Genomic DNA, 23,413 nt, shown 5'->3' on the forward strand with positions numbered 1-23,413 from the left:
GCCAGCATGTTTGTGGCCCACAGAGTGGCACCCCTGCCCTCACCCCCTGGCCCTGCTCCTGGAAGTGGGCACAGAAGCATGCTTCCTGCTCTTCTTGAACTACCCCCCAGCACCTTCCCTTTCCCCCGCCCTGCCCACCCCTTCCCCCCACACACACTTACCTGCTGGGGTGGGTGTCAGTGTCTGGGTGGGTGTCAGTGTCTGTGTGTGCATCTGTGTCTGCCTGTCTGTGGGTCTGTTCTGAGGAAGCGAGGGGCACCAGCAGCGCTGGGTGGGGGCTGGGGGGGCCTTTAATTTTTATCATGGATTTTGGGTTTTTAATCAGAGAATTTGCAATTTTTAATAAGAGAAAACCAGGTTCCCAGCTGATAATGTTTACACATACAGCCTGCCACTTCTGGCATGACATCCTGGCAGTCAAAGCTGTCTGTGGGTCTGTTCTGAGGAAGCGAGGGGCACCAGCAGCGCTGGGTGGGGGCTGGGGGGGCCTTTAATTTTTATCATGGATTTTGGGTTTTTAATCAGAGAATTTGCAATTTTTAATAAGAGAAAACCAGGTTCCCAGCTGATAATGTTTACACATACAGCCTGCCACTTCTGGCATGACATCCTGGCAGTCAAAGCAAAGCCAAAGCATCCTCCTTTCTCTTAACCCCCCCCCAAAATCCTTATGCCTTTATTATCCAAGACAGAGGAGGCTGCAAAGTAACATGACAGAATGACCCCTTTAACAGGGGGCAGTTGAAAGGGCCTTAAGGGTCATACTGCTATTCCGACATCACAGCTATCAGGACACTATTCAATTAATGGACACAATCTAAAGTGCAGAAATATCATGTGGTCTTCTTTCAGCCAAAACCTCTAGGGTTTGAGTGTGGGGTATTTATGATTAAAACCAAAATAAGAGACTGAATCATATTAAAGGAGGCTTACAAGGCATTTGGTTATTACCACAAGCCCTACACTGAGGAATTACCTCCAAGGAGTTCTTTAATGTCTTGTGCTCTGGCATTCTGACACACACCCAAGTGGTGACAATATAAGAGGACACAATGGTTCTGGTAGAACATGGACCAGTTGCAGCTGTGATGACCTAAAACACAAGACAAGAGAAACAATAAAAGGCACTCCTAATTTGAAATTTGTGGGAACAAGAGTAGTACCACCTGCCCGGACTGGGATTTCACTTTGATAGCAAAACCATCTCAGTTCGCTCCATTGTTTCTTTAAACATACGATAAAAGAACACCCCGAAACACACAGATATTACCCACAGAGTTCTCCTCATTCAGATTTCAATTCCAAATTAGACTTACAGTTCCTAAAAGTCTGACAGCAGAAACATCCATGAAGCAAAACCCACTTACTCTCAACATTTTAGAATCACATTCAAACTTCTGACCCGTGGCTGGAAATCCAAAGAAACTAATAGAGCTGTCCTCATCAGAAGTTTGCCCCAGAGTAGGTCAATCCACAAAACTCTCTACCTGAATCTTTAAAACCAATTTTACCTTCAGTAGGTCAACAGCAACAACGCTGGACAAGTGTGAGCAGCATTAGAGGAGCTGTATCTTGCCTCTTCTTCAGGAAAGCCACAGCACATATTTTAAGACAGAGCTAGGAGAGTTCTCTTTACAGTTGTCCCTTTACTATGGCTAATATACTCTGAGCCTTCACATCCTGGAGCATGCATGCAAAATGGACACGCAACCCAATGAGGCTGAAATACAGTGACTGTGGGAGGAGGAATCGATACAGAGGTGTGACCAGACAGCAGGGAGTGCTTCCAGTGAAGTTAAAAGGGATCAGTTATGCAGAACGTTTAATTTGTCAATATTAAAATGATTAGCAGATGTCAGTGCATGGTATAGGAAATGAATCATTTTCATGTTTTGTTGAAAGCTTTCAGTGTAAGGAGGGGCAGAGAAAAATCATGTGTCAGGCATGTCCTTTATATGCACAAACAGAGGCCAAACTTCCTAACCCTCCTAACTGCAAACCAAAGTTTTGACCGGAAAGAGCTGCAAGGCAAAGCTTCTGGGACTCCCATGTCCCAGTGTCAATGATCTCCACACAGGGCCCCGGGTTTGGCCACCCCTGCTCTATGTGGGATGTATTTTGTTTAAAAGTTCTCTCTGGAGGCACCTGCTTACACTGCAGACCATGGGAAGCTTGAAGTTTTAAAAATAAATCATTAACATTATCTAAGTGTCAACAAACACAAAAAAGCTTCTGGAAGATTTATAAACTTGGGGAAAGAGCATTTTCCTCAAGCTTTGGCAACTCAAAACCAGCCAAGTGGAATTTTACTGGCTTCCACAGTGACTGAAAGCAGCCAAACTCTCTCAGGATCAGGACCTTAAGGTAGTAAATTGCTTAGATAGGAGCTGCATCTTAAATGGTTTCAGACACTGAAGAGGATATCAACAGTTCTCAGCAAATTACACTTGAACAGCATGCTTCGGGGCAGAAACTGATCATGGTAGGGGTTATGAAGGAGTTTATCATTCTTCATATAGCAGTGTTTCCTGTAGTTAGACGCGGGATAAATTCCGACGCCTACCAGTCCCCTACCCTTTGTTATGCCACTGCCAGTGCAGGATACCAAAATCAGTTGGACTGGAACAGTAGCAGCAACAGTACTTGGGCCAGTGCTCTTCAACATCTTCATTAATGATCTGGATTCTGGTGTCAGATGTGGATTGGCAAAGTTTGCGGATGACACTAATCTATGGGGGAAGGTGGTCACACTGGAAGACAGGCTGGGGACATGCTCACAAGGTGGGCAGACCAAAACCTGATGGCATTCAATGTAGACAAGTGCAGGATGCTCCACCTTGGGAGGAAACACCAGCATCATACTTATACGCTCAGCAGTGCTATGCTCACTAGCACCACGACCGAAAGAAACTTGGGGGGGGTCTTGACTAACCACAAGACGAACATGAGCCACCAATGCAATGCCGTGGTCAGCAAAGCAAACCAAACACTGGCGTGCATCCACTGATGCACCTCAAGCAAAACTAGGGACATCATCCTCCTGCTTTACTTGGTCTTAGTGAGGCCACAGCTGGAGTACTGCGTCCAGTTTTGGGCCCCCCACTTCAGAAGGGACATGGATAAGCTTGAGAGTCCAAAGGAGGCCAAGAAGGCAAGCCTTATCAGGAGAGGCTGGGGGACATGGGATTCTTCAGCCTGGAGAAGCGAAGGCTCTGGGGGGACTTGGTGGCAGCCTATAAGTATATAAGGGGTGTGCATCAGGATCTGGGAGAATGTCTGTTTACTAGGGCTCCCCAAGGGATAACAAGGTCTAATGGCCACAAACTCCTGGAAGGCCAATTTAGACTGGACATAAGGAAAAACTTCTTTACAGTCCAAGTGTCCAGGGTCTGAAACAGACTCCCCCCAGAGGTGGTGCAAGCACCTACTCTGAACTCATTCACAAGACTTTTGGATGCTTATCTTGCTGGGATCATTTGACCCCAGCAGACATCCTGCCTATGGCAGGGGGACTGGACTTGATCGTGCAAGGTCCCTTCTAGCCCACAACGTCTATGAAATCTATGGACACTACAATTCCTGACTTCCTGGGAGGAAAAAGGCAGGCACAACCCCAACAACACGTTTCCTCTTCTGTCTAAATAGTCAGTCAGCCACATACTTACCTCAAAAGATATTCGAGATACCAAATGAACTGAAAAAATATAAACCCATTCATAGGCACTTTAAAGGGGGATATGCAAGGCCCCCCAGGATTTGGCCATGAATACAACTGACTTTTTACTTAAACACAGGATACTCCTAAAATTCACAGCCTCCAAAACAAGAGATAACAACAATCTCTGGAGACAAGTGGGAACAAAGCACACAGGTGTGTTGTGGTATGTCGGGAACAAGGATGACTGCTTGTGCAGACATGCTGTGCTGTCCCTTGTTCTACAGTGTACTGGAGAACCATCACATAATCACAGCGAGTCAGCCCTGCTTCCGTGAACCAGCGGGGGAATAAAAATCACCTGAAATATTCTGTTTCAACCTGGAGCTGGCTACAAAGAACAGAACTGGGAGGACGGGTAGGAACAACAATGCGATCTGTACAAACCAAACTGCACCCTCAGGACTTGTGGGCTCTGCACATTCACCCTCACAGAATCCAGATGGCAGCATCATGGCTAAATGCTCAAGATGTCTTCATCTTTATTATTTATAGGCCCCAGCTGTGGCCTTGGAAAAAGATAACAATGTTCCTGTCCTGAGTGAACAAAATATAAGGGGGTCATCTACCCTAGCAAGTCTTGCTTCTTTCCCAAAACAGTTGAAGTGGCACACCCCCAGCCCATGCGAACATGGTTTTATCCACGTAGCTCATTCCTCCACAGGAAGGACAATAAACTATTATGGAGTAAGGCATCTTTACTCCTCTGCATAACAGACTACCCTAGGAGCTAAATTAGTCTACAAAGGCTTTGCCTGTATAGCCAAAATAAAGCTCTGAGGGCAGATGCAGCTTATTCTAACAAAAAGGCATTCTTTTGCCGATGCGTCGTTGTACTGCTTGTTCATGTGATATAGGTTATGCAAGCATAAGGACCATTTTGCAGACATCATTTGCTCCTATGTGGGGTTTTGGTTGGTGTAACTATGTCAGTTTGGGGGTGATATTTTTTTTCCCACCCCCATAGTCAACATAGCTAAGGTGGCCAAACCTGGCCTATGACTTTCTTTTGGTACAGTAGAATCATTGGGTGCCTACACACGAGCAGGAAGGCTGCTCAACATGCTAATTTTCCAGCAAATCGGAGCAGACTTGATGAATTGAATCTGTTGGAGCATGGCAATTACTGAGCTCCAGCAGCCTCCTGCATCTCACGCATCAATGTCCCTGTGCTTTAAATAAAGCACCCCTGCTGCCATTTTGAAGCGCAGGGACGCTGATACACTGGATGCTCCGGGCAGTTTAATTAGAGCAGTTTAATTGGAGCCGCTAATTAAAGCGCCCAACCCCCTCCCCCATTCTTGCAGCACGTGTATAAACACTGGGAGGGACCGCAGGAGATCATTTAGTCTAACCCCCTGTCAAGGCAAGATTCTCCAGGCCTAAATCACCCATACAAGTGTTTGTTTAACCTGTTCTTAAAAGTTTCTAAGAACAGAGATTCCACAGCCTCTCCGAGCGCTGTGCTGCAATGCTTTACCACCCTCATAGTGAGAAAGTTCTTCCTAATACCCAACCTATATTTCTTTTGCTGTAATTTAAGCCCATTGCTCCTTGCCCTATCTCCTGCAGTCACCAGGAACAGTCTATCTCCACCCTTCAGGTATTTGAAGACTGTTATCAAATCCCTCCCTTCAGGGCTGTTAATAGGACTTATTAGGTTCTATTACAACACGGTTTGAAACCTGTAGTTATTCAGCAAGCATATACTTAATGTAGCCGACATTCATACTATCAGTCATGTGATCAGATTGACAGACAGCAGGGATAGTGCAGGTTTAAACACAAATCCAGAGCACATTTCTGTTCTACTCTTTTTATGCATTAGAAATGCTTCCACTGAGCCTGTATTATTGCTTCTTACAATTTGCTGATTGATGATCTTTGTATTTACAGCATTCCTTCATACCTTTCCATGTCTGTTTTTGTTGTGTTGTCCTACAGGTGTTCCTCACGATCAATCACGTTTGGTGCCAAGCAATTTACAACCTACTGATTGATGAACTTATTCGAGTACAATATCCTCTATGTATCTATTGTTTCAGGTTTGATCATGCCATCCTACCCGCTTGAATCTATGGCAGTTAGTACTAATTTTATCCATCTCTGGAAGTTCTTGAACAGATCCCAAATTTTCTAATTCCCTCTGTTGCCTACCACAGAACTTTAGAAATGAAGGCTTTTCACTCCAGAGTTTTTGCAATTCCCCGAACTGCAAGTTTGTTATAATCTGCATATTTACCAAGTATGCACTCAGTTCTATCTTCCAATGCTGCCACCACTCTCCTGCTGCCAAATTACAAAACAATGGACAGCCCTCCAGGCAGATGACATAGCCCTGAGTGCTGCATTGGGCCAGTGTATGGGGTTGGGCCATGTACAGACCTTGGGACGTGGGGTCGGTCCAAGGGCAGCATCCAGCATGCAGGGCTGGTAGCAAGCTTAAGAGCAGGCTCAGCTCTCTAACTGCTGCTACTCGGTTTCTACAAGACATATTTTTTACTCTTCATTCTGCCTTTCAAAAACAAGGTGCATGATAGATATAGGGGCATCCTGTATGCAAGAAATTATAGTAAGCAAATACAAAAATCTTAATGGGTCATCTGACAGGTCAGTCTTACTGAGGCAATGGACACATGAATGGAGAGGTAAAACACACGCATAAACCAGTCACAAATTACAACCGGACAAAAGCAAACAGGCTGTGAACATGAAGATGTGAGAAAGTGGTCCTTGATTTGTCAAGTGGTGTTTGCCACTGTTGAGACAAGACTGTGTCATGCATTCATAAACTGGGATAGCTTGACTTGCTGTGGGTTAACCTGCTCACATACCCATGGCCTGAATTCACAAGCAGATGTTCTGATGCAACAGCACTAAAAGACACACTAAGAGGCCTCACTCGTCTCAAATGGGGCACTAATTCTGAAGCCTGAACAGGAATAGCTTGCATATCAACTATTTCAACGCTCTCTTTTCTGGAGAAACGTCCAGTTAGACTAGGAGTTCAGGTGGAATGTAGGATTGGAAGCAGAGCTCAACTAGAGCATCACTGATCCTTCCTTCTAACAACTGGACTCCTGCCCATGGCCAGGAAAATTATGCCAGGCTCCTAAACAAAGCGGAGAACGCACCTCCCTTGCCTGACTCCTGAGAAATTCTATTACTCCCTAAGTGGGGAAGGAACATGATCACCAGAGATCCAGGTTTTCCATCTGCCAAGAAAAAATGCCATTTTCTCTTTGAAAAGAGAAAATTTTTCTCCTTTGATGGAGAAAAATGTGGGAAACTGAGGGTTTTTCCAGGTTGGCTGAATTCCAGGATGCAACAGGCTGCTTAGAGTTGTGGGGAGCAAGACACAGGGGTACTATGTGTATGTGCACATGCATACATGCACATGACAGCCAGGCAAGGTAGTGAACAGCTCCCGCAGCTCCCTCCAGGTAAGTCTATGGGGGCAGGAGAGAGGGAAAAAAGGGGAGGCAGGGGGCACATGCCTGCTCCAAGTAGAAGCTGCCTCCATGGCCCAGCAGACGAGACCTGGTGTGGAAAGGAATGCTGTGCCACCATGGCCACCACGGTAAGGTGCGGCAGTAGCGCAGAGTTTTGCCTCACATTGGCAGCTATGACAATGTGGTGCTTCCTCCTGCACTGGGTCCTGCTTACTGGGCTGTGGAGGGAGCTGCTGCCTGGAGCTGGTCCAGCCTAGCTGCAGCTCTGCACTCTGCTGTGGGGGAGGGCAATTTAGAGAGTACTTCTTGAAACTGGAACAGGAGGCTTCTTAACCAATTACTCTTGCCCACGGGAACTACGCTCAGTATCCCCTGATGGAAAACTACCATGCTCTTATAACAATTCTAATGAGGAAGAGTGACAGGGAATAGAATGGGCCAATGGTTAAGGAGAACTGAGAGCCTAAAGTTGACATGTGTGAAGCACTCGAACTTCTTCTGATTCCTTTCTGTCAATCACTATAATCAGGAAGTGGGTATAGTCTCTAACAACTGGGCCACCTGGAAGAGCAGAGACTAAGAGTTTCCTACCTTCAGGGCCTACATTTAGCACATAAATCCACATCTGAGCTCCTAAATCACTGGCCTGATTTGTGGATTTGCCTAGCCCCTTTGTGGCAGATCCACGAGTGGAGGAAGGAAGTTAAGCCATATATTTTTGGTACCCAAGTTTGAAAGTACTGGGTATTAAAAGCAGTTTGATGATGTTCCTGTTACCAACCAACACATGGAGAGAAACTAGACAAATCCGGTGCAGAGATTCTCATGAAAGTCCATTTACTTCACCCAGACCGCTCCAATTTATTTATTTATTTATTTTTAACCAAGGCCAAGACTTTTCAAACTGGCTAATGACTTTAGGCACCCAAATGAACACATCTCAAAAAGGCCAGATTTGAGAGGTGAGCATGCAACCCCACTGGAAACCAGGGTACCTTTTAAGGCATCTCAGACTGGACACCCCAAATCATCACTCTCCTCACCTCTCAGGAAAGCTAGTGGGGACTGAACATCTGCTTTCTTGCAAGTCAGAAAAATCCCAAGACGAAATATCGGGCAGCAAAAATTGCTCACCCTAGCACAGCAGTCAACTGTGGCACTGTACAGCTGCAAACATCTGTCTGTGTGGTCCACTGATCATTAGAGTTCAGTGACATAATATCATTTGCACACTATCAGCACTCATCAGGAGCGCATGAATGCTGCTTCTTACGGAAGCAAGAAAAGCCCTGGGAAATGGCTGTTCTGTTTTCAATTTAAACAAAGCTGTCAGAAATTATTTAGCCACCACAGGACTGCACACAGAAGCCATAATTATAAACAACTGTAAACAAGTGGAGTGAAAAAAGGAGGGATTCTGGAGGAAGGGTAGAGATCTTTAAAGCAAAGGAAAACTGCAGACTGCTTTCAAGTTAAAGGAAGGTGGCCTCACCTGAAACAGATAGGTTTTTGCAAGCTTGTCTGCACTGCTTTTCACTGCTTAGTTTGTTTATCTGTATTACCCGGGCCCCTCGCTCCTTTAAGATGGAAATTCTGTTTTCAGATATGCATGAGTAAATCAACAGGACAAATACAACCGCTGTCCACATCCTGAGGGCTGGCTCTGGAACAAGGCTTTTCTTCCCTCCTCTTGTGCAGGAGAAGCTTTTGCCAGTTACCTTTAGGTCCCAGGTGACATATCTGTCAAAAAGAAATGAGAGAGAAAGAAAGAGCAATATTAATTTACAGTGTATTAAAAACTGAACAAGGTTTTACTTAATGCCTTTCCATCTGTATATTTCAACGGAAGGTAAGTACTGCTATGTCCATTATACAGAAGATGCTGGTGAGGGTTGAGGGGAAAGGGATTGTGGGAGAGTGAAAAGTAATTTTATTGCAGAAAAGAATCAGGGATTATAGAGCACTGCAAACTTCATGAGAGTCAATGCTATTGCATAAAAAGTTGATATCACACTAGAATCTATTGACAGGAATGACGTATGCAACACAAACAACTAGAGGTCTACAAAACATGTCATAGGAGGGTAGACTGAAAGAACTACAATGTAGTCTGAAGAAGACTGAACGGGCATTTGATAACAGTTTTCAAGTACAAAAGGGGTGGTTATAAAGATGCTGGTGATCAATTATTCCATGTTGCTGAAAACAGGACAAGAATTAGTCTTATATTGCAACAAGGGAGACTGAGGTTGGCTATCAGGAAGCACTGGAGGAGATTACCGAGAGAGGCTCTGGAATTTCCATCCTTGGAAGTTTGGAAGCGCGGGATGGACAAACATTCATCTGGGCTGGTTTAGAAAAGGGATGATTCTGCCCTGATCAGGGGGTTGGACTAGGTCAGCATTTCTCAACCCGTGGGTAGCAAGAATCTATGAAAGGTCCATGAACGAACTGCTTGTGGGCCTCTCCTGCCCCCCACACACAACCCCTGCCCCACACACTGAGGGACTGGGGCCTGGCGGTGGGGGGCAGTGGGTCGGGAGTGAGGGGCACTGGGTTGGGACTGGGCGTTGATGTTTACAAATGGGTCCCGGTACAAAAAATGTTGAGAACCACTGGACTAGTGGATGCCCCTTCTATACTAGTGTTTATGTCATTCTATGTTTTGCCCAAGGTCAGACTAAAGGTCAGTGGCAGACTAGCAATCATTGTTATAGTAACAGCTCTACTGCTCACTTGATCATCCTAAAAGCTATGCAGCCTGTGGCTCATGGTTTGGGCACCTAGTTTTCAAAGATCCTGGGTGAAGATGTTTTAAGGCCACGTGCGCACAACCTGTGCTCTATTGGGTCAGGAAAGAGCTACTACGATGGTAAGAAGAAAAAAAAAAGCTCTTTGTTGTTCTGAGAACATCTGGAGGAACTTGCTTAACTGCTGCTGATGCAGATCACGCAGGGGCTGCAACAGCACAGGTGGTGTCAGTCATAAGTGAAATGCAAAAGCTGACAAGAGGATACATCTGCTGGAACTGGTTCACATATTTTGGAGATGCTAATTGATACCCCGGACCAACATCAAAACCATGGGAAGAAGCCTAATCCAGGCATAAAGCTGCATGCTGCTAATCAGGGCTTTATAGTCAGACAGACTGGCGGGCTGAGATTTAAACAGAGTGAAGCAAACAAACCAAAAAATCAAAAGTAGCTGTGCATGCAGGGAAGAGCCTAGGGCTGAGCTGCACAGTTCAGTTCAGGAGTCAGACCCCACACTGGGTTGGGACCCAGGGTTTTGATCGGGCCTTCTTACATACACAGCAGGGCTTGGCTGGAAGGCAGACTGCATGCAGTCCCAGCTTGCTGAGATTTCAGCATATATAATGGCTGGGGGACTTTTGAGCTCATGTGAAGCAAGATGGGTGGAAGCCTCAAGGCAGAGACTTAAAAGCCCTGCAGGAGGAATGGGAGAGCAAACAGTATTTTGCAAGAGGTCACCGAGGAGCGTTCTACTGACTTGAGTGGGACAGAGCTTGCTAAATGTAGGGATCGCTACAACTGACACGTGCCCAAGAAACTAGGCCTGCAGCAAAGCCAGTGCAGTGCAGCTACATAATCCTGGCCAAATTTAGATGCTTTTTTAAAAAAAGTTATCTTTTTAATGTAAAAGAAGCTGTGAATCCAGGTAATCTAGGTTTCAGGAGATCAGGACTGAGTCTCAACAGTCAGTGACACAGGTTCCCAGACTTAGACAGTTTAGCGGCCTGTCTTCTTCCAAATATACCTGTAAATGTGCAATGCTCCTTCATCTTTCCAAGTACACACAATAAATCCTTCTTGCTTGGTCTTAGGCCTTCATCCTTTACTCATCATTCATCACCTAATCGCTCTAGGAAAAAGACCTGTGTTGTTTTCAGCAATGCATCTCAAATGGAATGAGCATTCTTGCATTTTCTGCACTTACGAGAAAGGGGGAGGAATGGAAGTTGATGGAGGGTAAGAAGTGTCAGTGCTTCTGATTTCAGCTGCACACTTCTCTCCACCTTCATCCCACAGTATACAAGAGAAGCCCCATCTTCTCTTTCTGCAATCAGGTTTTATTCTTCAACCAGAAGTTCATGCTTGGGTCAGGCCTCCTGCCAGTTAGAAATATTCTGCGATTGATTTGGCAAGCAGATATGTTAACAAATGACAGCTCTTCAGCTCCATCTAGTCTTGTTTCAAGAGAACTGCTGCTGGCTCCCCTTCAAGGTCTGCTTCCCTTTGCTAAGGCCCCATTTACATTTTACACATTGGGGTAATGATACCAATGTAGTCACTCCCGCATAAAACCCTGTATATGACCTGCACTGGTGAAAGGTTGGGGTGACCCTGCTTTATATCAGTAAAAAACACAACGACAAGATGTATGAAAGCAGCTAAATCAATTTAGTTATGCGGTTGCAAATTTCTATAATAGGAAGAATTTAGGTCTTCTTTAGAGAGGGGCATACATCCTAGTTTGGCCCAGACAGTCCTAAATTTTGGAGGCTGGTCTCCTGGCTACCACAGAAAATTAAAACAAGCATCCTGCACACAAGCCATGAAATAAGAAGCCCTAGCAGACATCAAAATTGCCTTAAAATAGATTAGCTTGATTAGTGGAATGACCATGAAAAAAGGGAGATGACTTAACACCTGTGAAGTACAGAACAATTCATTAATGGGCTATTGACTCCCTTAGCTGCCTGAATAATAATACCAGAGCTGCACCATGCCACCCTGCACTCCCCCACTCTTCCCCGCCTCTGCCTGCAGCAATGCTGCTGACTTGAGAGGGGGAGGGGGAGGAGAGGGGCACAGTGCCCCAGATTTCACATTGTCTCATATGGTCACCCTATCTTTAGATACTCTCTGGTACCATAAGCATGACCAGAGCAGTCACAGTTGACTTCATTCCTACACCAGGGCATGACAAGAGACAGGGGGTTGAGGGCAACAACACTTCTCTGGCGTCTTTGCACTTCCCCTACACCAGGGGTGGGCAATATACAGCTAGCAGGCTGGATCCAGCCAGTGAAAGGACTCTGTCCAGCCCACGATGGGTCCCTTGGTCCTGCCTGGCCCAGGTGCTGTCCAGCACATGGCACATCCCGTCACCCTGGGCAGGCAGTGGGGCTGGGGTGGCTCCTTCTGGCTGCTGCTGGTACTGGTACTGGCCCCCTGAAGACTGGTAGGGACCTGTCTGCAGCCCGAGCCCTGGCGCACACCCACTGGACTCACCCCAGCTGGAGTGGACCAGCCGAGACCTGTGTGTACAGCTCTGACCCCAGCCCGCCCCATGCCTGCTCCAGACCTGCCCACCCACTATAAGCCAGAGCTGTGGCTGGGCAGAAAATGCTGCTGGGCGCTGAGGAAAAGTGGCCCCCTCCCCTTGCTGCTGCCGGGCCCTTCTTGCTACAGCTGTCACACCTGGGTTGCCCTGTGGCTCCTCTCTGCTGCAGTCACCACCACTGCCTCCGGGCTGCCCAGTGGGTCAGCAGTGGCAGTGAAGAGGAGCTCCAGGACAGCTTGGGCACAGGCTCTGGGCAGCTGCAGCAAAAAGGGTCCAGCAGCTGTGGCGGTGGGGGGCGGGGGGGATTTCCCCACGCCCAGCAGCAGCTTCTGCCTGGCCACGACTGCTGCTCATTGTGGGTGGGCAGGTCCAGAGCAGGCGCAAAACACACCAGAGTTGGGGCTATGCACACGGGTCCCAGCTGGTTCAGAGTTGGTCCACGCCAGATGGGGTGAGTCTGGAGCAGATGCGGGGCAGGCCAGGGCCAGGACCAGGACCATGTACTCAGCTGCTTTGGGCACTGGTGGTGGTGAGGAGCAACAGGGCATGCAAACTCTGGGCTCTTGCGGGGGAGAAGGGGAGAGAAGAGTGACCCGCAACAGCTCCCCAAAACTGCCTGTGGCCTGCAGACACACATAATTCTCTTCCCCTGCCCTACACTGTGGCTGCTGGTGGCCAAGCAAAACCCAATGGCTTTGCTGATTTTGTCTCTCTACTGGATGCAAGGATGATACAGAGCCAGCCCACTGGTTTCAATGGATGTGTCTACACTCAGCTGCCTTGGATACCAAAATTTCAGCAGGCAGACACAAGCCACCAGTGCTAAATACAAGGGCATATGCTGGGGCGGGCAATTATTTCAGGCAGAGGGCCGCTTACTGAGTTTTGACAAGCCATTGAGAGCCGCATGACAGGCAGCCAGTGGCAGATAAATATTAATTTTCTTAATTTTGTGAGGGGGGCCCACAGACCGGATAGAATGGCCTGGCGGGCTGCATCCGGCCACCCGGCCACATTTTGCTCATCCCTGGCATATGCACATTCATGCACTTTTGGTGGCTCTACTGTAGCAGCTCCGCAAGAGAGAAAAGCGCATACTGGAAAGGCACCATCTACTAAGTGGAGCATGGTAAAAGGCTGTAGTGAACAGTGAGCCTAAGAGAAAAGAGAAGCAGCAGAAACCACCCTGAAGCCACAAGAGAGAGAGTGAGTGAGTGAGTGAGTGTGTGTGTGTGTGTGTGTGTGCGCGCGCGCGTGCGCGCATGTTTATGGGGGGGGTCAGTAATATATACATGCTTTCCTCTCCCCCTAGACTTCTCTAGTGTAAACAGCTGTAGCTGCCACAGGGCTGACACACTTAGGGGTGCAGGTGCTCTGTATAATAATGAACTGGAGAAGGTTCATGAATCACTTTCTTGAATAAGGGAGGTCCACCACTAGGATTTTTTGCTGAGGGTGGAGGTGGATCTCAGACGTCTGTGCAACTCAGACCGACATTTTGTCTGTGGACCGCAGGCCAGCTAAGGGGGCACCCACCTTGACCCAATTTATATAGGCCTCATTTTCAGAGGGTCAGTGGACAGGTCCCTTGAAAAGGTTTTCAAAATCAAGAGCCCTAATTGAGATGTCATTTTTGAAAACTTAGGGCACCGTATTGATCACGATCTTCCTACTGATTCAGCCTACTCCACAAATTAGACCATTTTTAAACTACTGTTAGCAGTGGGGGTCTTCATGCAGACAGCACGGTGGGGCTGGCAGTCAAGCAAGTTCACATGAACTCAGAATCCTTCCACTTATAAGAAGTTCTTTGTGTTCCCACCTCAGCTCTGTAGGTGCATTGTGAAGGCAGCTGCAGTGGCATTGGCGTGTCACTCCTGTCAATATGCAAATGGTACATTTAGCAGGTTTTTATGAACATCCATGGTTTTTGTTAAGTTTGCAAAATGTGTGTGGAGAGGAGAGGAAGGGAATTCACCAACTGAACAAACAGGAGTATCTTCCACAAGGAAAATAAATATAGCACAAAGAGCAAGTTTTACATTTTGAAGAGAGTATTTGCAGTAGCTTATCAAGACAAGAATATAAATTAGAAATGCTATTTTATAGGCTGAGAAGTGACCCTGAGAATGAACCAGTTCTGCAATATGCATGCATTTACTGTTTTAAATAAAACAGTTAAGGATAATAATATTCAGTAGTTCTGAGAATTCATGAATACAAATGCATGGAAGTCCCTTATTTTATTATTATAGATTAGGTTTCCTGCTTTACTAATATCCTTGTAGGCATAGTAACTGATTCCCAAAGAGTAAACATCTTCTATTATGCCCTGGAGTTGCAGGTACATGGATGCCCCAGTTGAAATCCAGGGTTTTAGGCCCACCGAAGGGACTTTAATCGATCTTAATGGACCCAAAAGACTAATGCATTTGTAAGATTAAACATTAAGCACAGTTAATGTCTATGAACTGCTATATTAACATAACATAACCTTTAGTTCCATACACACAGAAGTGCTTAGTTCCCTGGTGTGCTAAGCTACCTGACATCCCTCTTTGCACATCTGATTTTTGTGCCTCTTGACTACATCAGCCCCAAAAGCCAGTGGAAGCTAGTGAACAAAAATAAATGAGAAAGCCATAGTGAAGGGAGGGGCAAGCTGAGGCAGAGATGGCAGCGATGGAAAGCTGCATCTAAGTGGTACCTGGAGGGGAGAGTTTCACTGGTCTCTGACAGTACAACTGAAAACCTAAACTGGTTTACCCAGCATCAGTCAGGAGGTGAGCCCTGACTTCAGAAATTGGCTAAGATCCAGACAGTTGTGGGGTCTTCTCTTTCCCTCATTTTAACCACCAGTTAAGGGGCTAAATTATACACAACTAAAGGAATGGTATAGCCAGGACTTCAATATGCCCCTGCTCTGAGCTACCAGGTCAAGAGCTGATAAGAATCAGAAGGGTAAAAAAATGCTACAGACCCAAGTTTTCAAGAGAAACTAGTGATTTCTGATATCTCGGTAGTCAGTATTTTGCTTGACACGTGTCACAGAGAGCCAGTTTTTCAGGAAGTCTCATCCAAACAATAGGACACCCCAAATCATTAGTGACTTCTGGGGGGGGGTGGGGGAGAGAACCAGCATGCACTCTCTGTGCAGGATCCCAACTTTATTTACCTAATGGCCTGTATGCAGCTGCATAACAGCACTTTTGGCCCTTATACACAGTTGTGGCTGCTATTTTGTTGTGGGGAAAAAAATGGAGAACCACCCTCCAATGTTTTAGCCCAGCAGTGATCAAGCTTTTGGACCTGAAAGCCAAATGAATGGTGTGGGGTGTCTGAAGGCTGGATCAGGCCCTGGGACCCAGCCCTGCTCCTGCACACCAGGACTGGTCCCTGGGGCCCAGCCCTGCATGCCAGGACTAATGCAGGGCCTAGAGTTCCCCCTGAGTCCGGAAATTTGGCAGCAGAACAGATACCACTGCTCCCCCACTGCCAAACTTGCAGAACTGGGGAGAGCCAGTGGGTCAGATGATGCAGTGCTGGGGGCTAAATCTGGCCCGCAGGCCAGGGGCTGAGCACCACTGCCTTAACCCAATAACCTAGTGGTTAAAGGACTTCTGCACAGAGTGCAAGGCCTGGGTTCTAGTGCCTCTTGGTCAGAAGGTCTCTGGTCTAACTACCAGGACACAGGTTAGGCATTATCAAACACTACTCTAACCCTCTCTGTGAAGCTGAACCACTGCACCTTGTATTTTTATTGGATAAAATGGACAGAAAGCAGCAGGGAAGTTTCTGCCTCATTGAGAGCAAGGCTCCAAGATAGGAACTAGGGCTTTCTCCCATGCAGTACAACTGACATCTCACTGAAACGCACACTCGCTGGCTTATTCTCTTCCTCTTTGCCCTACAAATTACTCTTTCTTGGTTACCCAGTGGGCCAGGCCCATGGGGAGGGCTGGAGAGTAGTTTGATATGGTCTGATCTGGTGCCTGGGGGTTAGAGCACTTGGCTGGGAAGCCATGAGATAGAGGTTCAAACACCTTGGTGAGAATGGGGGGCACTGAAGTTGGGTTTCCCATTTCCTGGGCAACTGCCCTAAGCACTTTGGTCCTGGGACTAGGACAAGGCAGGATTCTCTTCTGCCTATCGTCATGAGTCAAAGGGATTTTGCCCAGCTACAATTTCAGGACTTACTCAGCTTTAGGTGTATACCTGGGCAAGTGTCTGAGGCCACGTACCTGCCTGGCCAGAGCAGGGCCCCACTGAGCATGCTCAGTGGGACTGTAGACACTTGTGCAGCCAGAGCTGAATCATTAAGTGTGTGTAAGGGCCAAAAACTGCAGATATGCAGCAGTGTATGTGCTATTTAGGTGCATATGGTTAAATAGGATTCTGCCCAACATGCCTAATCCATGCACGATTGTTTCCTGTGGTCCATTATTCACCCCTTAACATTCTACACACACACATCCCTGAATACAAGGACACATAATATGAGAGGCCTGGAGCCCGATGCTGTGCTGATGTGAATAACTGCAACTCTACTGAAGCTAAAGGTCAAGGTAGGCTTCCACAAATGAAGGCCCTATATTCCCAACATGACTCGCTCAGTTCTCCCACCACACACGCATCTCCTAAGAGTTTTCTTGAAGCCATTAGACCTACCAAGATCCACTGTTACCACATTTAAACCTCTGTTTAATTTACAGCCTGAAAGATCTTTGAAGATTCTTTCCCTTCCTCCTCCCCTCCAAAATAAGGATTCATAATGAAGCTATTGCAAATTAAGCTATAATTGGTGAGCATGAAGACTGATGCAATAAGAACAAATAACTCAGAACAAACACTCCTTTTCCTGACAAAAACATTTGCCTTCCAAGCATGGCAGCTCTAAAGCACGAGACAACAGTGTCCTGTAGACTGAATATATATATTTGTTTCTCAGCCATTCCTTTAAAACTAAAATTATGTTGTGCTAACTTTAGCTTAGGAACAGGCGACAGCAGATATACCGTCATTAGCCATCCACTGCTGGGAACACACTCCTATAGATGCAGTCATTGGCTTGGCATTGCCAAATTTGCACAAATTTGGGGGTGAGCAAAGGCAAAATTAAAATTATTTGGCAGAATTTAACCCTGAAGCTTTTAAAGCTTGCACTTAAAATTCCCCGTCATCTTTGAGAGTGTCCCTCACTCCACCACTTTCGGCACCTTTGGTAATTGATATATATTTACAAACTCAACACCATTCTGAAGTGTGGTTAGCAAGTTACAAAACTCCTTTTATACTTTATAAATGTGTATTATATATTAAACATACCATATATATATTGTGGCCAAGTGAACCCAGCTCATTTTTAAAGGCAGAGGGCGGATAATCACATGCAGATGTATGTTAATATAATCCAGACAACATTTTTGTAATTCCATATCAAGTATCAGAACCACCAAGTAGTTTCATTTCATCTGCCCCAGGACAGTCCCGAAAGCCCAGAATGACTTTCATAATTATTAACAGCTCACACCTCCTAAGTTAGCTGCTTACAATTATAAGCAATGACCCCATCCTCTCCATTCCCACTCAGTCCCATTGACTGCATTTTTCCAGGGATTCCTCGTCATCTCAGCTGACTATTTACCCTACAGGATTTTACATTAGAAAAGCACGGGTTGTAACGTCTTCTCTGGAGCAGTTCTGGAAGCAAACCTCTCTTGCAGCACCAGAACTAGAAAACAAGAGTAGGTGAGCACTAAAAAGCATTCTCTTAGTCTTTGGGCACCAAATAGTTTGTCTCATAAACCTTCTCAAGGATGTAAAGAAGGCTAAAGAGCACAACAAAAACCAGAGATTACTTTTAACAACTACAGCTCGAACTCAGCAGGGGAACAAGCAAACTAGAGAATCAGAGGAACTGTGAATCAACTAAATGACTTACGACTTTGCAGAGCCACATGGATTCAGAGACCTAAAGGGCATTGCCTGTGGGGTTTAAGAAACATTTTTCCCTTCTTATTCATTACTCTGTGTTTGAGCCAAGAAATTTATGAAAAAAAGTAAAAATATTATTTTAGACAGCAGCCATTTTAGTGTGATGATGCAGGATTGAAGCTTTGAAAAATAGTTAACCTTCCTTTCCAGTCTCCCCAGCCAGTGGGGCCACTAAAAGGAGAACGCTATTAACACAGCAGCTCCTGATTAAGCAGATGATATGTACAGGCTCGCACAAGGCCTGGAAGAGATGGGAAGAACCCAGATGGGATGAAGGAGACGAGGAGGAAGCAGAGAACCACCAAGTGGAGGGTTCAAAATGCGAAGGAACAGGGACAGTGCTATTCAATCTATTAATTGTTTATAAGTTTTAGTGAAACTAAGGACTTTGGCTTATTTGCATTTGCAGTTAGGTTAGGCCTGGAAATGCTAAGAGAGGTACAAAATGAATGTTATTAGGCACTGCTGCATATAGGAAAAATACATAGGAACACATACAAAAGACAGACCCAGCACTTGGAGAATTGCCAGTGATATGGGGAGTTTTGGAAAACAGCATATCATGTTTAAAACGGTCACAAACATACCAATCACAAAATTTTCTAACGTGAATGGTTTTGCAGAGCTTTTTCTGCTGGTGGTGAGGTGATGATGTGTATCAGCAGGTTTAATAGGACAGCCCAAATTGCTTAAGTAATGAGAACAGTATAAAAAAATATTTTCGGGTTTTATTCAGAGGATTTGGTATTTTTAAACAGGAAAACCATGAGCCCTGTGATTAGCCATACCTCATTAAGAGGACACATCAATTTTATATCTTATTATTTTACCATAACAATGATCTTTACAGAAACATTTTAAGTTGTCAAAGACCAGCAAAGCTCAATCTGGTTCACAGCCCTATGTCAATTGCCCCGTAGGGCTATCTATGGATCTAGAAATTTGGTGGTGGGGGACTGGTGGCACTGCTCCCCCGCCACCAAATTTCCACAACCATGGGAAGCCCCAAGCCCTGAGAACCAAACTGGGCACCTGATCCCAGTGTGCGTGGTCAGGCGGGGATGGCCAGGCTCCAGGGCCCAGTCCCTGTGTGGGGGGCCAGAAGGGACAGCACCAGGCCCCTGGGACCCAACCTCAGTGTGCTGGGTGGGAGGGGGTGGTGGCAGGCCCCCCAGAGACCAATTACCAAAGAGCATTGGTGACACTGGGCCCCCAGGGACCAATCCCAGAGCTTAGGACAGGGAGGGGATGACAGCAAGCCCCAGGGCCTGATCCTGACACGCAGGGCCAGATCCTGCTCACAGACTAGTCCTACCCCACTCCTCTGGCCTGTGGGGCCAAAATGTAGAGCCCCACTGCACCAGACATGTCCTAATAAACATTTTCTGAGAGCTCTTGGAACATCACCATTGCTGCTCCCAAGTCTTCAAGAGTGGCAAATAATATAGAAATATTTTTTTAGGCCAATTTGCAGACAAAACCTAGTAAAGTGACTGCAAAAGAGAAAAAATAATCTAAGTAGCAACAAGTGGCCATGGTCTTATAATGAGGGAAGAGACGAAGACACTGAGAGAGGCCCACTGCTCCAAGATCTAGTTCAAAAACTCAGCAAATTGTTATCAGGAAAAGGGAATGGAAAAAGTCCCAATAGTTACAGAGAACACCCCTCCAGGACTGGTAGCCGGCCATTCTTGACCAACCCCAAGAGATGGTTGACAAAGACAACTCACAAAACTGACAGGGCAGGAAGTGTACAGAGGAACAGCTGTGCGTAGGGGGAGAACACATCACTGAGGCTCTGGAGGAGACAGAAGAAGGGCTGCAACCTGGGGCCCTGCAAGGAAATACAACACGGGTTCCTCCACCCTGCAAAAGAAGCAGGGCATAGAGGGAAGCCTACCTAATCTAACCGGGTACTTGTGCTCATGCTTCCCTACAGGGGAACCACAAGCTGATGTCCCCACTGGTATCTAGAAGTGGGCTGGAGTAGGGCCTGGCCCAGCAAGGATCCTCATCCTTACAGGGAGGCAGTATGTCTTGCCACTTGGTGCTTGGATGGCAAGTGTGGACATGGACATCTTTTCTTTAACTACAGAACAGTACAGCAAAGACCGTGGCACAGCATGCTTCTTTCTATGCTGAGGTGACTGCGGTGTGAAGTCTTTGTTCAAAAATATTATGCCTTGTGCTTATTCTCATTTCCCCCGCAAACACCGTAGAATACTTTTTGTCTTGAGAGGTGGCAACACACACACCTTCATCACCATGTGATCTTTAGGTGTGGTGAGGAAGAAGAATTTTTGCTTTACACAAAATAAAGGGACTTATTTTAAAAATTGGAGGGGGAAGGAGAAACACCTTAATTGTACTTTAAAATCTCAACAATTTTAAAGTGAGCCCGAAGGCTGACATTTTGGAGGGCTGCTGTAGCAGTGTGAATGTGCCCACGTGAGGTTTAGTTCAAAAGCAGAAAGACCAAAGCAGAGCAAAGGTAAAACAGATTAACCTCTGAATCAGTAGGATTGCTGAATCAGAAGCATGTAAAATGGGGATTAATGGGATAAGACTGCCTAGGATTTCTCTCAGCAAGAAAACATTGGCCACAATTTATCTCTTCACTTGTACTTGACAAGAATGAATTATAACACCCCAAATGGAACAAACCTACTAGGCTGAGGTGGGTGGAAGACGAAAAGTGTTACACACTGTTACTGGACTTGGAAAATTTTACCATTTTTTCTAAACCTCTTCACTGTATTACATAAAGGACCCTGATCCAGCACAAGTAAACAAACCCAGTTTAAACTGTGATTTGATAGCCACTGTGAAAATGTCTTAGAGTGACTCAGTACATATTTTACCACACAGAAACAGATGACATTACATCATGTAAAAGGCAGATTTTCTGGCCGTTGCAGGCTTCCTTAGTTTCTGAACTAAGCTAAACAACAAACAGAAGGAGTCTGTTCCTATGAAAATTTCACCAATTAGACTTGCAAATACACTCTGTGTTTTGTTAAATGGAGGGCACTGCACAGTACCAAAGCAGAGAGGCGACTTCAAATTATGGGGTAGGGAATTCCTAAATAGCAACCAGGCATGCAGAGGCTGACAAGCTGCTGGAAATGGTTCCTGCGACTGTATTTCCTGCACTGATCCAGGGTTAACAATATCTCTAGTTAGTGCACAACTTTGGGAAACCTGATATTCTATTTACCTGTAAATATCTTCTGGCTACCTACATTAATCCTAATCAGGATGCACTCAGAATCAGCTACAGCCTAGGACTTTTAATGTCACAAGCACTACTGCTTGTCCTTTTCACTGCAAAATTCTCATCAGGTGGCAAATGGTTAAAGATCCTTGAGATTCAAATATATGCTGCTCTTGGAACCTGCTTGGCCTTATCAGCAGCTCCCTTACGTAATGTTTTTTATTACAGCAAGATACGAGGTCTGCACGAGGAAATTGCAAACTGCAGATGGTTAAAAGCAGTAACACGTCAGGGTATAATGATAGTGTCTGTGCAGAAGTTCTGGCTCTGTAGAACATGAGCTCCATATGGTGAGGCAGGGTTCATTCCTATCCTGAAGGACGTATCCAGTCACCTGAAGGAGGGTCAAGATAGGCTCCTGGTAAAGACAGTGCCCTGGGACACCAGGGAGCAAAGTTTAAGCCCCCATCTCTGCCACAGTTTTCCTATGGAAGTCACTTAATGCCCTGCTTCTCTCCAACCTGTCAAACCAAGATCTATGTATCCCTTCTCCCTTTGACTCTTTGGGGCATTGATATATGTAACACTTAGAACGGTTTAAACATGATTTAAAACTGAAGCAGACAGGCATACAAGCCTGTTAAACTGGTTTAAATCCATCTAGAAAAATCAAGTACTATATTTGAACCAGCTCCCTGTGAGCCAGTTCAGTGTGACGTATGAAAACTAAGGGTGCAGAAAGACATAACACTAGAACTGTTTCAAGAATGTCATTGATTGGGTACTGGTTCAAAAATACTCATGGCGCAACTACGATTTCAGGTGGGGGAGGGAGGTGGGTACAGATGGTTTGGTTTATCATCACATAAAACACAGCATATTTTTCTCCAGTTAAAGAGAATCTAAAAGCTGTACTAATATGTTAGGGGCCTAGTGCTGTATTTCTCAGTTTAAAAACAAAGCAAAAACAAATATAACTTTGTAGGCATGCGTATTAGTTTGCTAGATGATATATAAAGTTCAAAAACACAACAAACTGGGCAAAAATAGTCAAAAGAAAGTATCTGATTAGTTCTTGAGTAATTATAATTAAACGTGCATGTCTCATTCAGATTTGTAAAACAAAATCTAGCCTATTGAGCATCTTGACAGTACATCCAGTGCTTCACTGTTAGTCATCTCCACACCTGAGTTAATACACCACACTTGAGTTAAAGTTTTTAGCTAGAGCTAAAAACAGTCTGCAGGGCTGTGAAATAGAAGAGAGATTACCAGGAATGGCTAACAGATAGCAGAACTGCAGAAGATTCGTGGAACATAAACACCATTAAAAAGGAGAGAGGGCCATTAACACCTGTGGAGTGAAGAGAGATTAGCAGGAATCAGGTAGATTATAGTGAGCCATAAAGTCAGTCGACTCCCTTGCTGCTGCCTGAATAGAAATGCTATTGCCTCTCCTAGTCAGTTGGTTTTAAAGTCTGTGTGGAGCAGGAATCAAAGCGGGGCAGGGTGCAACCACACTGGAACAGCCTCTGCAAATGTCCCTGGACAGAAGTGTCCACATATACCCTGATAACTGTTCTAAATAGAACCATCTTCTCTTATAGATTGCATCGTAGCCAAAATGCCACCAGGGGGTGGTTGAGTGCCCAGATCATCAAGCTTTGCAGGGGTCGGTGCCCAGAGTTTTCCACAGGATTCCCTTAGAGGAGGAAGGAGGCCTGGATTGGG

The 23,413-nt window shown here is 45.7% G+C and overlaps 1 protein-coding gene across 5 annotated transcripts in view; it reads right to left on the reverse strand.

Annotated features, from left to right (window-relative positions):
* CUNH11orf24 (chromosome unknown C11orf24 homolog) overlaps positions 1-23,413 on the reverse strand; it is a 61,395-nt gene that overhangs the window by 4,165 nt on the left and 33,817 nt on the right. For 2 of the 5 annotated variants that reach the window (XM_025198576.1, XM_025198575.1), the window contains 2 exons: positions 8,886-8,907; positions 977-1,093 (listed from right to left, as the gene is read on the reverse strand). In XM_025198576.1, the coding sequence (XP_025054361.1) occupies positions 977-1,070 (94 nt within the window). In that variant the 5' untranslated portion in view covers positions 1,071-1,093; positions 8,886-8,907. Of the gene's footprint in view, positions 1-976; positions 1,094-8,659; positions 8,908-23,413 lie in introns of all 5 variants that reach the window. The other 3 variants (XM_006019187.3, XM_006019186.3, XM_025198574.1) reach the window with 2 other exon arrangements.

The sequence above is a fragment of the Alligator sinensis genome, unplaced genomic scaffold, assembly GCF_000455745.1.
Source record: "Alligator sinensis unplaced genomic scaffold, ASM45574v1 scaffold907_1, whole genome shotgun sequence".
NCBI lineage: Eukaryota > Metazoa > Chordata > Crocodylia > Alligatoridae > Alligator > Alligator sinensis.